We start from the raw sequence: 15,355 nt of genomic DNA, 5'->3' as shown, positions 1-15,355 counted from the left end.
CGCCGAATAATATGCTCGTTACCCATACGGGATACGTGCCCTGCACAGCATGACTGTCGGACTATAAGAAGTTCATACCGGCTTTTGCCATCCATCCATCCATCCCAGTGGTGCTATGACCTGCTTTTACACATCCCTCCATTCAGATCTCTCCTGGGCTTTCCGTCAACACGCCCTAACTCCAAGCTTTTTACCGAGGTTTATAGTTAAATCAAAAGAGGCTGCAGCGTAAGCAAACTCGTTGACTGCTCGCTAGATATCATGTTTAGTGTGAGCTAGTAAGGCGTAGAGAAGCTGTGTTATGACCATTTCCTTTGTTTTGGTACAGGACAGTAGACACCGAAGCATGAACACATGGTAATAATTCACCAGCAAAATAATAATAATAATAAGGCTTGTCTTAGAGTCCGAAAATTAATGAGGATTGCAGCTGTGACCTACATATCTTGCCACATCCAAGGCAAGCATAACCATTGTCCGCGGTGCTCGATTAAGATTTTCTTTTAGCATCTGCGTCTGTCCACGGCAGCAAATTTTCTTTTGGTCTCAAATGTGTATCCGCGGCCTTTGTATAGAGGGAATTCTTTAAGTCCGAAAGTTACGCTGGACAGAGCAGTATCCTGTATGGGAGACGAATCTCAGACGAACGCATGCCAAAGGCAGTCTTTTTTGGTGAGCTAAAAAGTGGGCGACGTAACACCGAGACGCTTAAAACACCAGCTTATGGCGCAAACTTGACTTAGCTGACATAGAAGAGAGCACATGGTTGCATGCAACCTCAGAACGAGACAGCTGGAGGTCAGCAGCAAAATAAACAACAAAGTAAAAGGTATCTACACCGCTCTACACAATTAAAGTGTAAACAACTTATTAAGCACTTAAAACACAATAACTAATCATACATCGGCACATTTAATTTCATTACTTTTATTTCATAGTTCTATAATAAATCAATCTACAGTAAGATGGTGCGCAAATGTTTAATAAGGTCTATTGATTCTTTAAAACTTGTCCTTGTTTGCAAAGAAATATTTTAGTGTACTGCTGTAAGCCTAGTGACGTAAGCAGCGTTTTTCCCGTTTACGTCATGGAAAATTTTCATTCATAAAACATTCTAGCCAAAATTAATTTTTCGATAATGAGGCATTTTCAAACCGATATAACGGTCGATCTCGAGTTTTCCCAATAAGGCCAATGAGTTGAGAATTTTTTTCTCACTATTATGCACATACCGTGAAATTTTAAATAAAATCGTTAGAGCAGTTTTCGAAAAAAAATTTATATATATATATATATATATATATATATATATAAATATATATACATACATACAAGAATTGCTCGCTTAAGAGTATAGGATTTCAAGTAAACATTGAAGCATATACGAGCTGGCTGTTTCCAAGTTCATTACTTAGAAAGCAGACCTTGGTTTTCTGACAACACTTAAAACCGACATTTTAAAAAGTTTATGAACATTCAGATGACCATAGTTTCCTGCTGCAGACACATCAAAGCAGGGCCGGACTTAGGCCACTGCAACCTATGCGGTCTCAGTGGGCCCCGCACTTTCATGGGCCCCGCGCTAATTCTAGGTGTAAATTATTAAATTAAACCATTATAACTAATATATAATAACAGGTTTTCCGCGGCATCCAGATTTTCCAGGGGCTCCTGTAAATCTACAGTAATTGCAAAATATACGAAAAAGTCATGAAAATCTCCATAAATTATTTAAAATCTCCCGAAAACTCATAAAAATCATCCTGAAAAATAGACAAAGTTTACATTTTGGGGGTGCCAATTAAATACAAAATCTTAATTTTCACTTACTATCCTTATCTCTTTACTCAGAATTGTTAGTGCCGGCCCTGCGTCCAAGTCTCCATCCAGCAGGTAATCACATCCCTCACTAACGGGGACCTTGAACTTTATTTTGTTGGTTACTCTCAAAGCCTCATTCCATTTGCTTCTGTGTAGCATGGTATATTTTTGAAAGCTTGACTGACACACGCTATAGCATTGTATCCTTAATATCTGTAAGCTGTTCAGAATTCATCATGGCTCAACAGCCAGTTTGTAATGTTATATATGAATGTTATATCACGAATGTTTTGGGGCTTCTAAACATTTAAAATGTTTCAAAAACATTTTCTCCAATATTTTTGTTCATATACGTCTATTTGTTTAGGCCAAACTGAACACAAAGAAATATTTGAAAGGACGGCGATGATGACCACTAAAGTCGTTTTCTCTTATGGCCTCATTGGTAAGCAAATTTCATTTGAAAATGATTATAGTTTTAAAATTTGTAACGTCAAATCAGTTTTTATTGTGTCGCCAATCATCTAATAATTTTTACTCAAAGACATAAAATGTCTTTTTTAAAAATAATCTTTAGACTACTTTAAAGGCATTACCTTAATTTTTTTTTTTCTTGTTTTGAAAAAATTAGTAGAATTTTTCTTTTTTTTTTATTAAGTACTGAAGAGATGACCTTGACAACAACACATAAGGCACTAACAAAGTTAGCGGTTTACACAACAGTTCACGTTAACTTTATTCTTTAGAAAACTCCAGCCAATTAAAGCGTGAAACATGGAAACACCCAACAATTTAAAATAATTGAATATTTATATTAATAAATAGTTAAAATTAAATAGGTATAAATGCCAATGCATATTTGTTTTTGTTTGATTAAATTGATGTTTAAAAATAAACTTCCATTCATTTATACCAGTGACGCTCAACTTAATTTGACCTGCTGGCCATTTTAATTTCCGACACTCGTGTCGCTGGCCACATGAACGAAATGGTATAAAATTGAATTGAAATTGACTTGAATTTGAAACCATTTGAAACCCTTGGGTCAAGTACTTACATTAATGAATTTGATATTTGAAGCTTATCTTTTTTCACGCGCCAGAAAAGAATGGCTTGTTATATGTCCTTAAAATATGAGCAACGTTGTAGCTAGCTTTACAAAGACTCATTGTCTCTTTTTAGTAAATATTCTCATCGATCCTCTTGGATTACATAAGATAAGATATAAGATCCTCCAAGCTGTAGGCGTAGTTCAACTATCTTTGATTCGCACCTTAAATCAAGAATGTCACCATAACGCCGTCTACATGTATTTTGTTTTTCTTTTTAAAACAGTCACACTTTCTTTACAAATCAAATATGTTGGCTTATTATCTTGTTCCACAAAAGTAAATATTCGTTCACTTTGTCTGGTAGATTCTACATTCAAAGTCACATTTAATAAGCGTAACAATAGTAAAGGTCATGGTACCAATTAATTAAAGAAAAATTGAGGGCCCTAACGTACGGATAGATACATTTGTCATCATGGGTTTTCTACAATTTGTGCCAACATTTCGGCTGGTCGGATGGAACTTTGCGCCGTATTTTGGGCATCACAGATTTATACTAGTAATATGCGAAGGTTTGAATTTTATACATTCTTTTGTAGGATATGCGGCTTTTAAAAAATTTATTCTTTTTTAAGGGAATTTTGTGAGTATCTGACTTTAAGGATTTCCGTAATTTGCAAGCTCTCTTACTGATTTAATCGGCGACAGTTCAATTTATCCCTGGTCACTTCATCCCCAGCCATTTCATAGTTAGTCATTTCATTTTCGGACACTTCATCCCCGGTCATTTCATCCCCTGGTCATTTCATCTTCTGGTCATTTTACCTGGTCATTTCATCCTCTGGTTACTTCATCCCCTGGTCATTTCTTCTCCTGGTCATTTTATCTCCTGGTCATTTCATCCCCTCTTCATTTCATCTCCTTGTCATTTCATCTCCTGGTCATTTCATCTTCTAATCATTTCATGAACTGGTCATTTCATCCTCTAATGTCTCCAAAACTCAAGAAAGCACACAGAAATAAGATCAGACACAAAATAAACCCGTAAAGGTTTATAGCGCATTAATATTCACACTTGACTAGAATAACACCATCAATAGAATCACAGAGGATTAAAAAGTAATGTGGAAATACCACATATAACATTAAATCGTAAAGTACAAATAAAAAAAAAAACTGAACAGAATAAAGTACTTAGAAAGACAAAGATAAAAGCACAGTTCTTATTCCATATGCTAGGACAAATTCATATAAGTGCTCTTTCTCTGGGTTACCTGAATCACCCAAGACAAACAATCACCAAGCAGAACTTAAGTCTAGATAAGCTCATGGATACGCGTAGGCCGTTATTATCTTCTTTCTGTAGTAATGTCAGTAAGAAATGAGATAAGACAAGATACAAAGTAAGCTCAGGTGGATCAAGAACTCGTTTTAAAGTAAGTTGGTGAGACGTTTGAATAAAACGTCATTTTATTATTTTTAAAAAAAATTAACATCTCTCATAAATAGGTTCATTTTCAGCCCAAAATTAAAAAAAAACAAACAAGGTTACAAGGACACTTTGTGTGGAAACATGAACTCAAAAGCAGCCCCCAAAGTGGTCCACCCTTGGAAAAAAGGCAGGTTTCAATATTTTCAAAAGAATGTTGGTATTAAATTCTATCAGAAGTGGTCCACCCAGGCAGGTAAAAAGGTAGGTTTAAATATTTTCATAAAGAATATCATAATGAAATTCTATCAAAGTCAAATGACAGAGAAGAATGGAGAAAGAAGGTTGATAGATCCTGTGTGGTGCCCCAAAGGTCCATCAGACCAAGGGATAGGTGAATGTGAATGTGAAGTTAGAAGTAAACCTGTCCTAATTGATGTCTTATAATGAGTATCTAATTGATTTAATTGTTTTGTAAAGGGTCAATCTCTTATTCAAAGTCTCGTGAATCTTGTAAATCCGTAAAAAAAAAAAAAAAAAAAAATTCCTTTAGTTTTCTATTTCGAGTTCCTTGGCAGTAGTACAGTTCACGCGATAATATGAAAAACTACTTATTAATTGCTGTTTTAAATTATGTCCAACTTATTTGCATAGTAAATAGATTTTTCCCTTAAAAAAAAAAGTTAACATTTTTTTATGTAAATGTAGTATTTAGTATGACAGAACTTACATAACTAAGCAATACAATTGTAAATATTTTTTGCTCACATAAATGTGTTACAAAATGGTAAATATGTATCTTTCTTACTTAAAAGCCGTTGGATTATGTTACTATTAATAGTGAATAGTTGTTAAAATGGTGTATTTTTATGAAAACAAAACTGCTTGCATAATTGACTTAAAAAATTAGATTTTTCGCTTTCAGAAAAGAAAAAGTAGCCGTTGCATCAGAACTTTGAAAGATTTAAAATACCATGATGTCCGATTTTTATTTTATCTTATAGTTTCTGAGATCTAAACGGGAGGGACGGACGGACAGACAGACCACACAAAACTAATAGCGTCTTTTCCCCTTTCGGGGGTCGCTATAAAAGAAACATGGAAGAGGCATGGGTCTGTCGTGTTTGGGCGGGGAGGGGGGGGGGGTTGCATTTACCGTCCCCCTCCTGGATAAGCTAGCGGTTCGGTTCGAAGATATTTTACTAGTAGGTCATGTCACTACTAATCGCCCCAACCTCAAAATGTAGAACTTACTCTTGAAAATGGCAAGCATCGACAATACAACGAAACTCACATTAATGGGAAATAATTTCTTCCACATCATTGTTCTAACCTGAAAGATGTGCTTAATTTAAGTTGAGCTCTTCCGAAAAAGTAACTACCCCTGACTTCACTTCATTGCCCCATCGCTTCAACGCCTTTACGAGAAACACATTATTTACTTTGTCTATCTTAGTGTATGAATCTAATTCACCGGCTGGTGGTCAGTGTTTGATGTTGGGCACGATGCTTCCCTGAAGATTTGAACACGTTCCAACGGACACCAAGGTGATGATTATTTAATCCCATTATCCTCATTTAGCTCGACATAATTACCCGGCACACGGAGGTGTGGTCAGCCAGCCAGGGGTCTCAAGGGAGGTGAGACCTGGGACTGTTTGGTCAACATATGGTTCCGGAGTTGTCCATCACTGACCTTTGATGAAGCAATCATCAGGTGCTTGTGAACTTGTTGTTAGGCTTCGGTCAGTTTACTCATCAAGGAAACCCGATGTAATTGAGCTTAACGATGCCCGGATGGTCTCGGCGAGAACGGTTTAAAGAAAGAAAAACTTTGCCCCTTAATCTACTCGTGTTTATTTATATGCGCATAGTCTCCCTTTGATAAGGCTGCGCACATCTCTGTGTATAGCTCTTGTTCGCATTCATATAAACGATATTAAATGTCAATAATTCTCGCCTTAGAGACTTTAACATCTGAAACTATTTCGCAAACAACGCAGTCACGTGAAACAAATGTCAATTTAAACTGTTGTTACATAAGGACATAGATTATTTACTTTGTATTGAATTTGTATTTGACGTATGAATCTAATTATAGAAATAAAACTTTATTTCCCCAGAAGATTACGCTTACTCCATAAATTGTTTTCTGTCTGGAAGATGGCACGACTAGTTCGTCTGCTAAAATATACTTTGCCCCATTAACAAATCTCTTTTGCAAAATTAAATATTCATAAGTCTATTTACTCATTACACATGCAAGAGTCAAGAGTTTAAAATGCCATGTTTTAAATGTAAGAAAGAGACGAGCACACTTTAGAAAGTTAATCTATAATAGTATAATTTACAACATGATATCTAAGCAAACAATTCTTTGTATAAGTTTGTACTTTTTAACAATTATGTCCATAGTGACTTCTTTACGAATATTGAAAAAATGCCACCACTATCCGTATTGTGCATACCTGTGCAGTCTACATACAAATATATTATTTCTTACTACCTTGCAGACGTTTACAGTCTATACAGATATTGTTTTTCTTCTGTTGTTCTAATATTGAGCATCAACATAACCTCATATCTCAACAAGCTTCTACATCAAATTGTTACATATGTCAAAGTTTTTACTATTGTTAAAAAAAAATATCCTCCACCACCATTGCCAATATTGCGCATGCTTGTGCAGTGTACAGAGAAATAATATATTAAAGAGGGGAAGAGGAAAAATAAAAAAAAGGGTGGAAAAAGGGGGAGGGGGAATATTCAAGAAAAAAAAGTATATATATACACATATATATATATATAGATACATATAAAATAACTTTCAGTACGACTCTAATTGGCCCCTGTGACCAAAAAAAAAAAACAACAGAGAAATTGTCTCTGAACAGAAACTCCCGATATACATATATATTTTTTGTTTGTTTTGTAGCTGATGAAGGCCTCGTGGCCCAAACGTCCTTTGTTTTACTTGGTCCGGCAGGGTCACATATATGCATGTTTTTCGTATTTTCTATACAGTCGTTTACCCCTGCAGCAGTAAATCTTTGTTTTATACGGACTCTAGCAGACAGGATTTCCACCTTGATGATGAGGAAGTAGTTTTCCAAATTTCAAGGGAAGAAATTGTCATAAAAAGGGAGACAACAAAAGAAACAATATAAATGTTTAAATGCCTATGTTCACATAAGTGTGTACACACATAGATGTGTATGCACGTTTGATAGAAGTTAATATAAAGATATGGGGTAATGTAGCAAAGCACAAAGGAAACAACCATAAGCAATGTAGACAAAGTGGAAAAAAATGTGACTACGATGTTTAAAATGTTTTAACATCATTTAAGTTTCTACTTTCACTCTTTGATTGTTTCTATTTATTTACCTATTGTTGACATTCTCACCACATATACTGTAAGAACCTTAAATTTCAAAAAATTCATTATATGCTATTGGAAAAAAACAACTCCATATACAAAGCAATTTAAAACGTTAAAATATTATGACAACCTATATGTAACTATATGCATTGCTATGTTTTGCAATCATTGTACTTTAAAACGTATCTACTTAATTTGTACGCTTACTAATAAAATATGCATCTTTTTGTTATTAATAAAAAAAAAAAAAGCCCAATAAAGAGGCCAATAGCCCAAAAAAGAGGCAAAGAAAAGAGGCAAAGGCCCAAGGATTCCTAGGATGTAAACAGCTCGACAACTGAAGTCAAAAGCTAAAAAGCTGAGGTATCCTAAAAAAAAAATAATAGTATAATTTACAATGTAATTGACCAGTATAATTTACTCATTTATTGAGATAAAAGCACTTATCACTGATATGACGTTATGTAACAAGGACCAAATCTACTTTTTATATAACATTTTGATTAATTTTTCATGTTTTTTTAATCACCATCGAAGGATTTCGAATTAATAATGACGTTGATGGCTGTCTGGATGTAAGGTTTGCTATCTAGACTATCGTCCCGATTGTTCCGGAATCGATCTCTTCCCGTCTTCCGGGATGTTTCGGGCTAAGATGTGACAAACTTCAAATCTGAAGAAACATATGAAGCATGTAAAACACATGAAACATGTACAATAAAAAGAAAAACAAACAAACACCTCAATATCTTATTCACTTGAAGGTCGCAAGGAGAGGTCAAGGAGAAGTCTTCTTGTAGTTGTTTATTATAATTATATAAATTGTAAATCGTGTCTGTGTATTGTACACCAGTGTGTAGAGTATTACAGTAGATGTATAGACTGGATGTATCTATCAAGACTGCGAACTAAATCAGATGATAATTAAGACAGACGAGGTCACAATGATCGATGCATACCAGAATGTTTATGTTCCTGTGTTTCTTGGGTTTAAATTAAGTGTGTGTGTCGAGAGACGACCTCAAGAGACATTCTTCTGAGTTGGCCTGGGACATGGGCTGTATACCTTGTTAGTTTATAGCTTCGCAATGGTTTAGGTTCCTGGTAGGAGCATCCAGCGATGTATCCTTCTTGTTATCGACATCATGCCGGCATTGATAATGAAACGAAAAGTGAGAGATTGAGAGAGAGAGGGGGGGGGGGGGGGGAGAAACAAAAGAGAGCAGCTAAACACTAACAAAAAAAAAAAAAAAAAGAAATAAAAAGCTAACATGGATTTCCAAACTGTTCCTAAACTATTTCTGGGTTACTTGAGTTCAACATAAAAATTAAGGTTGCTGTGTAGGACAAATGTCCATTCTAGTACTTCCGTTTCCTTACCAAACAAATCTATTTTTAGTACTTATAAAGCAATATATTTGTCATAGACACTGTCATATTTGTTAGTGACATTTCGACTATTGAGATAATTACTTTGTGTTTGTATGTCACAGTGTGTGTGTGTTTAATGTGTTATTTTTTTTTAATTACTAATAACAATATAAAGAATTTTGTGTTTCCACTGTGAAGTAGCCACAATGTGTGCGAAGTCAGTAATACTGGATGGCTTCATGATCATGTTGTTTGAGTCTCAGACTGTCGTCCCAATGCTCCTGAGTTTGAAACTGTCCGCCTCTACCCCCTGACGTCATGCAGGTGAAGGTAATAACCTTCATTTATGAAAGAGCGTCCGTAACTTACATTACAATAGTCACTATTGCCCCCTTCTCTCTCAATCTGGCTCTCCCCCTCTCCCTCTATCTCTCTCTATCCCCCTCTCTCTATCTCTCTTTTGTTTGCTCTCTCTTTCATTTTCTTTTTCTCCTTACCGCATCAAATTCTGTTCAATTTATATTCAAAAAAAAAAGTTTGTGTTGTAGTTGTAACTTATTATAAGAGAATCCATATTTGTAGCTGTTGCTGTGAAAGCAGATATGTGTGCTAGTGTGTGTGTGTGCGTGAGTGGGTCCTCGATAAGGAGGTTAAATGTAAGTGGGTCCTCGAGAAGGAGGTGCATAATAAGCCGCTTTTCAAGACATGTCTCCCACCTAGCCTCTAAGCCGCCTAGCGCCTCCAGAATACGGGCGTGAAATTTACCATGAAATAGCCACTTTGAGTGGAAGCCAATAAAATTTCTGGACAGCGGCAAGGACAGTTAGTTCAACTGGACCTAACCCCCAGCCATGAAATTGGAAAATAAAAAGATAATTGCCTTCTCCAGATACGAATCTGCTTTCTACAAAGGCCGTGCATTTCTCCAATGTGTTTTCGGCGTTTCCGCCTTTGCTTTTGAGTTTTAAGTTACCATCTGCTGGTCACGCCGTCGGCCAATGGTCGAAAACAAAAAGCATATTTTTAGTGGGGTAGGGGAGAAAATCTCTAAGTGATTAAGTTTGTATGTTTTACTTTCTTCATCTTTCCTTCCTTACATCAGATGATCAGACACATTTAGATCTCTGCAATGGCTCAGAAATTGTTAAACTTAAAAAGTGTTGTGTTTTTGTCAAGCAAACTTTTGACATCTAAATCTATTTTTTTTTGTGTGCTGTATATTTATTTGTTCTTTCTACTTCATATTTTTTTCCTAAACCTCTCTCTCTCTCTTTCTCTCTCTCTCTTTCTCTCTCTCTCTCTCTCTCGCCTTTTCCTCTCTCTTCCCCTCCCGCTTTCACATTTAATGATTTTAAACCATATAAAAATGTTAGAGAAACAGATTTACACAAACAAAAAGTACTTCTTTTCAAACAATATCACAAACAGAAACTGTATACGGAATACACCGGAAGTAAAAACAAACAAACAATATCACAAACAGAAACTGTATACGGAATACACCGGAAGTAAAAACAAACAAACAAAATAACGTTGAAACTTTTAAAACGAAGAGTTTACACAATAATTCGAGAAAGATCATTTTTACTAACTCTATAAGAGGGACTATTTGTTTAGTGTAAATGACAGAGCTAGGAACTAGCATTTATTCACTACTGTACCTCTGCCTCTGCCTCTGCCTCTTCCTCTGCCTCTGCCTCTACCTCTACCTCTACCTCTACCTCTGCCTCTGCCTCTACCTCTGCTTCTACCTCTACCTCTACCTCTGCCTCTAACTCTACCTCTGCCTCTACCTCTGCTTCTACCTCTACCTCTGCCTCTGCCTCTACCTCTACCTCTGCCTCTGCCTCTACCTCTGCCTCTGCCTCTACCTCTACCTCTACCTCTACTTCTGCCTCTACCTCTACCTCTGCCTCTACCTCTGCTTCTACCTCTACCTCTACCTCTGCCTCTAACTCTACCTCTGCCTCTACCTCTGCTTCTACCTCTACCTCTACCTCTGCCTCTACCTCTGCCTCTACCTCTACCTCTGCCTCTACCTCTGCCTCTACCTCTGCCTCTACCTCTGCTTCTATCTCTACCTCTACCTCTGCTTCTACCTCTACCTCTACCTCTGCCTCTAACTCTACCTCTACCTCTGCCTCTAACTCTACCTCTGCCTCTACCTCTGCTTCTACCTCTACCTCTACCTCTGCCTCTAACTCTACCTCTGCCTCTACCTCACAACTTCATGAGGGGAGGGAGGAGGGTGGAACCTGGACACGGATCTTAAAAACGGCTCTAACAATTTTCCTATAAATGTAACAGTTGATTTATATCGCTGAGACAAGAATTACTAGCTCGTTGGTCACACGGGGAACAACTCTAGTCTGACCGTTATAATTTTTCAAAGTAAAAATTTTTAAAAAATTAGCTATAAAACATGACGTAGCCAGCCTTAGTGTAGCAATAACTGAATTGTTTATTAACTTTAAATTTGATTTCAGTTAATTGAAAAATTATCTCATCTTCGTTTATATTTCTACGTAATTCAAATCTAGATTACATATAGAGTCTAGATCTAGAAGTAGATCTAGATCTAGACTTGATCTTAAGAGCTCTAAATCAGAAGTTTGGGTAGATATAGTTGTAACTTTAGATGTCTTTATAACGAAAGTACCATTTCCACAACTGTATCTTAAGCTCAGTGGCTAACGTCGCAGACATCAAGTTGATGGCGCTTAGTATAAGCTCGTTATTCAGCTTGAGCAAAGACATGTTATTTATTCATTTATTTTTATATTATATTTTAATTTGCATGCGGTAGATATTGTCGTCTTATAAATATTGTTTTTTTTAATGTATCTTCTTTTTTAGTTGTGCTTAAAAGGGTAAACAAAAGTGTGCATACCTTTTCAAATAGGCCTACACAAGGTTATTAGCACAACAACGCTTACTCTATTCTGTACACCGGATATACTGAAATAGCCAGCTGTTTCAAACTTTCCCCAATGTGAATCTTCTGTACTTCAAACTGGTTTGAACTTTGAACCATCTAATTATCTGGCAAACAAACTGTACTGATAGTTGAAAATGTACATCAACAGTCTTCAAAATAATAAAGAAACTATAGCACCAACTAACTCTAACTGCAGCAGCCAGAATTAGGCCAGATCCGACATTATATGACGAAGAGGTCAGCAATAAAGTTAGTTGTGGCAATCTGTGGCATTCATACTCTCCAGCCTTCACCGCTGCAATACCATACTAGAAGATATACCTGATGATAAAATCGGTAAGCTGCAGCGATTTAGAACAAGCTGCATGAATATTCCTAAGAAAAACAAGACGTGATTCTTGCACTTCATTGGCTTCCTGTGAAAGCAAGAATCGACTACAAGGTGGCCACACTTTGTCATCACTGCATCTTCAACGAAGAAATGCCCTTGTACCTTAGTGAACTGATCACTCCATATGTCCCTGAGAGAGCCCTGCGCTCCATGGACTCAACCCTTCTAGTGGTCCCCATTGAGCTCAGACGAACAAAATGCTTCACTAGATTCAAGAAGAGCCTCAAGACTTTCCTGCTTAAAACTGTTTTAGATTACTTTGTCATTTAAACATTTTAACTCTTCTGTTCCTGTCTGATGGTCTGTTAGGTTATTACAGCTCACTGAGGCTACCATATGCTTGTTAACATTGATTTATAAATGAAATTATTATTATTATTATATTAGAAACGAACGAGTATTAATTCTCTGGCACTGCCAGGCTAGTGTTTCCTGAAAGAGAAACAAAGTCCATTGTGGTTCCTATATCAGTGTTTACTGAGGAATTTTCTGGTGATGTGGCAGGTCTGCAGCAGTACTGCCCTCTGACAGGCAACGAAAAACTTCTTAGGAATGTTACTATGATTATGATTATAATTATGAATATTTACTGAACCTTTCTTGACCATCTTCCAGAAAGGATAATTTGCAAAAAAAAAATAATAATAATAAATCTAAATGGACGAGCTAATCATCCCTTCCTCCAAATACCCTCGGAATAAGGACTCCATTACACTTGTGTTAGAGATCATCGATGATCCTATGTTATACCAACAACCTCACCACAGTTTTACAGTCTCTCAACAATAAAGACTTAAAAAAAAAAAAGAAGGAGTCCTGCCACGGCTCGCCCCTCTTGTCACTGCTCGTGGTTACGCTACCGACAGAGAACGTTACATCCCAAGGCTACACCCAGGTCTTGTGCGAGTTCCAGAAGCTAAGAATGCGGAACGTGTCGGCTGGCAGGATAGGAAAAAGGGCGGTCCCAGGGGGGACGGCCCCCCGGTACTGTGAAATTTGTCAGTTCTCATCTGAGGAGCAAGCGCAGGTTACCCACCTTATCTTAATGATACTCTCCCTTGTTTGTTCATTATCAAGCGGTGAGATAGTTCTGACAAAATCGTCAGTTAATGGTTTCTATAGTCGAGAACAGGTTAATGAATTAGTCACATATAACGAAAGATGGAAGGTTACAGAAGCTAATTCGTTTCGAAGTTGATATACGTTGATATTGATTTAAATTATTTAGAAACACATACACAGTTATCTTATTTATACAGGCGTTACTTCAAAAAAAATGACAATTACGTCCTACATAGGCCTACATAAACATAAACCATTCACAAACATATAGAAAATCATATTTTTGTGTGATTATGTCTGTTTATGTGGTTACTAGAAAGTGATGGAAATAGAGAGAGAGAAATAGACAGTGTGTATGTGTATCTTTATTCAATTCCCTTGCATATGTGTGTGTATCATGTGTTTGATGTTATTGCTTGACAATTTTTTTCTATTTAAATGTCATCCTAACCTAATACTCAACAATAAGTGTAGCTTGCACATTTCACAAATTAACAAAAAATTATTTGACGTGTATCTTTGCTTTGGTAAATTATATTTTATTCTGAAATAAAAAAAAATATGAGTATAAATGCATTTTTAATTAAATAGGCAGAAAATGATTTAGGTAAATTAGAGACATTTAAAAAAAAATTCCTCCCCGGCGGGGAATCGAACCCCGGTCTCCCGCGTGACAGGCGGGGATACTTACCACTATACTACCGAGGACATGATAAATGAGTAGTGCTTTATAACTAGTTATCTACTATATGCAAGCACACGACAATATCACTGACCTATCTAGAGATCTCTTCATCTATCGCACGAATACGTAAACGCATCAAATTTCTTGCACAGGTTCCTATTACCCCCTAGGTACTCAGTAAGAACACTTTTTGATGGATACCAAACCTGACCGCCGCAATTCGCGTAAAACCTCAAGCTCTATCAAATCTTTGTATTTTATTTCCAGTATTTCCCCAACCGCCCGCAGTCTAATTAGAAAGAATTTTAAAAATATCACCATATTTTTAAAGCCATTTTTTTCTTCTATTTTCCAAGGTCTACTTTTTTACATTTTCAGTTCCTTTCAAACGTGTTCTAAATATAGTATAGTTCCATGTTCTAAATATTTTTTAAAAATCCAAATAGCATTAAAAAATAGATCTAGAGAGTCTTATTTTTTTTTTTTCGAGAGAGAGATAGAGACAGAGACAGAGACAGAGAGCAAGTAATGGTACTTTGTAACACTGTAAAGGAAAAAATAAACTAGTCCTAATAGCACTGAAAAGATAAATCTAGATCTAATGTCATTTCGCTAAGTTTAAATGAGGTCTAATAAACAATTACAATTAATAAAACCGAATTGATATTTCTTTTGATTTAGAGAACAAAATACCAAGAGAGAAATGGAGAAATGTAGAAAAGGGAATGTGTACGGCGGTGGGGGGGGGGGGGGTAGGGGGGGGGAGATAAGTAAAAGCGCTGCTAAAATTAACGGGCCCAAAATATGAGAGCGTGTCTTTGTCGGGGGCGCATCATGAAGTGGGTCTTTCCAAATCAAGTCAAAAGTTCATGTTGGAGAAATTACGATGTGCAGACAGGGCCGGTCTTGCAAAATAGCAAAATATACGAAAATGTCATTATAAAAATGTTCTGAAAACTAGGCCTTAAAAACAGACAAAATGTCTTTTCGGGGTGATTTTGTACTTAGTAAAGTATGAATAAAATGCAAAGACGAATTTATTTTCTATTACAAAATCTTAATTTTCCCGTATTATCCTTATCCCTGCCCAGACTGGGCACCGCGCAATCCGTTTCGCATAGGGCCCCGCAATCTGTAGAACCGGCCCTGTGTGCAGATAAAAAAACAAAAACAAACAAAAAATGGGGGTTCCAGAGAGCAAAATAGAGAGAGAGAAAGAGAGAC

At 36.4% G+C, this 15,355-nt stretch overlaps 1 protein-coding gene and 1 non-coding gene across 2 annotated transcripts; both read right to left on the bottom strand.

Moving 5' to 3' along the window:
• Positions 1–10,707: 10,707 nt before the first annotated feature.
• LOC129924310 (uncharacterized) lies at positions 10,708–11,812 on the bottom strand. Its single transcript, XM_056018570.1, has 2 exons — positions 11,715–11,812; positions 10,708–11,281 (listed from the first exon to the last, which is right to left on the bottom strand). The coding sequence occupies exons 1-2, from the start codon at positions 11,810–11,812 to the stop codon at positions 10,708–10,710; spliced, it is 672 nt and encodes a 223-aa protein (XP_055874545.1).
• Positions 11,813–14,082: 2,270 nt separating this feature from the next.
• Positions 14,083–14,154, bottom strand: Trnad-guc (transfer RNA aspartic acid (anticodon GUC)). Its single transcript has one exon. It is a non-coding gene; the product is annotated as a tRNA-Asp (tRNA).
• Between the last annotated feature and the right edge of the window lie 1,201 nt (positions 14,155–15,355).

The sequence above is a fragment of the Biomphalaria glabrata genome, chromosome 1 (genome assembly GCF_947242115.1).
Source record: "Biomphalaria glabrata chromosome 1, xgBioGlab47.1, whole genome shotgun sequence".
NCBI classification, from domain to species: domain Eukaryota; kingdom Metazoa; phylum Mollusca; class Gastropoda; family Planorbidae; genus Biomphalaria; species Biomphalaria glabrata.
This window is presented reverse-complemented; position numbering and strand designations above follow the sequence as displayed.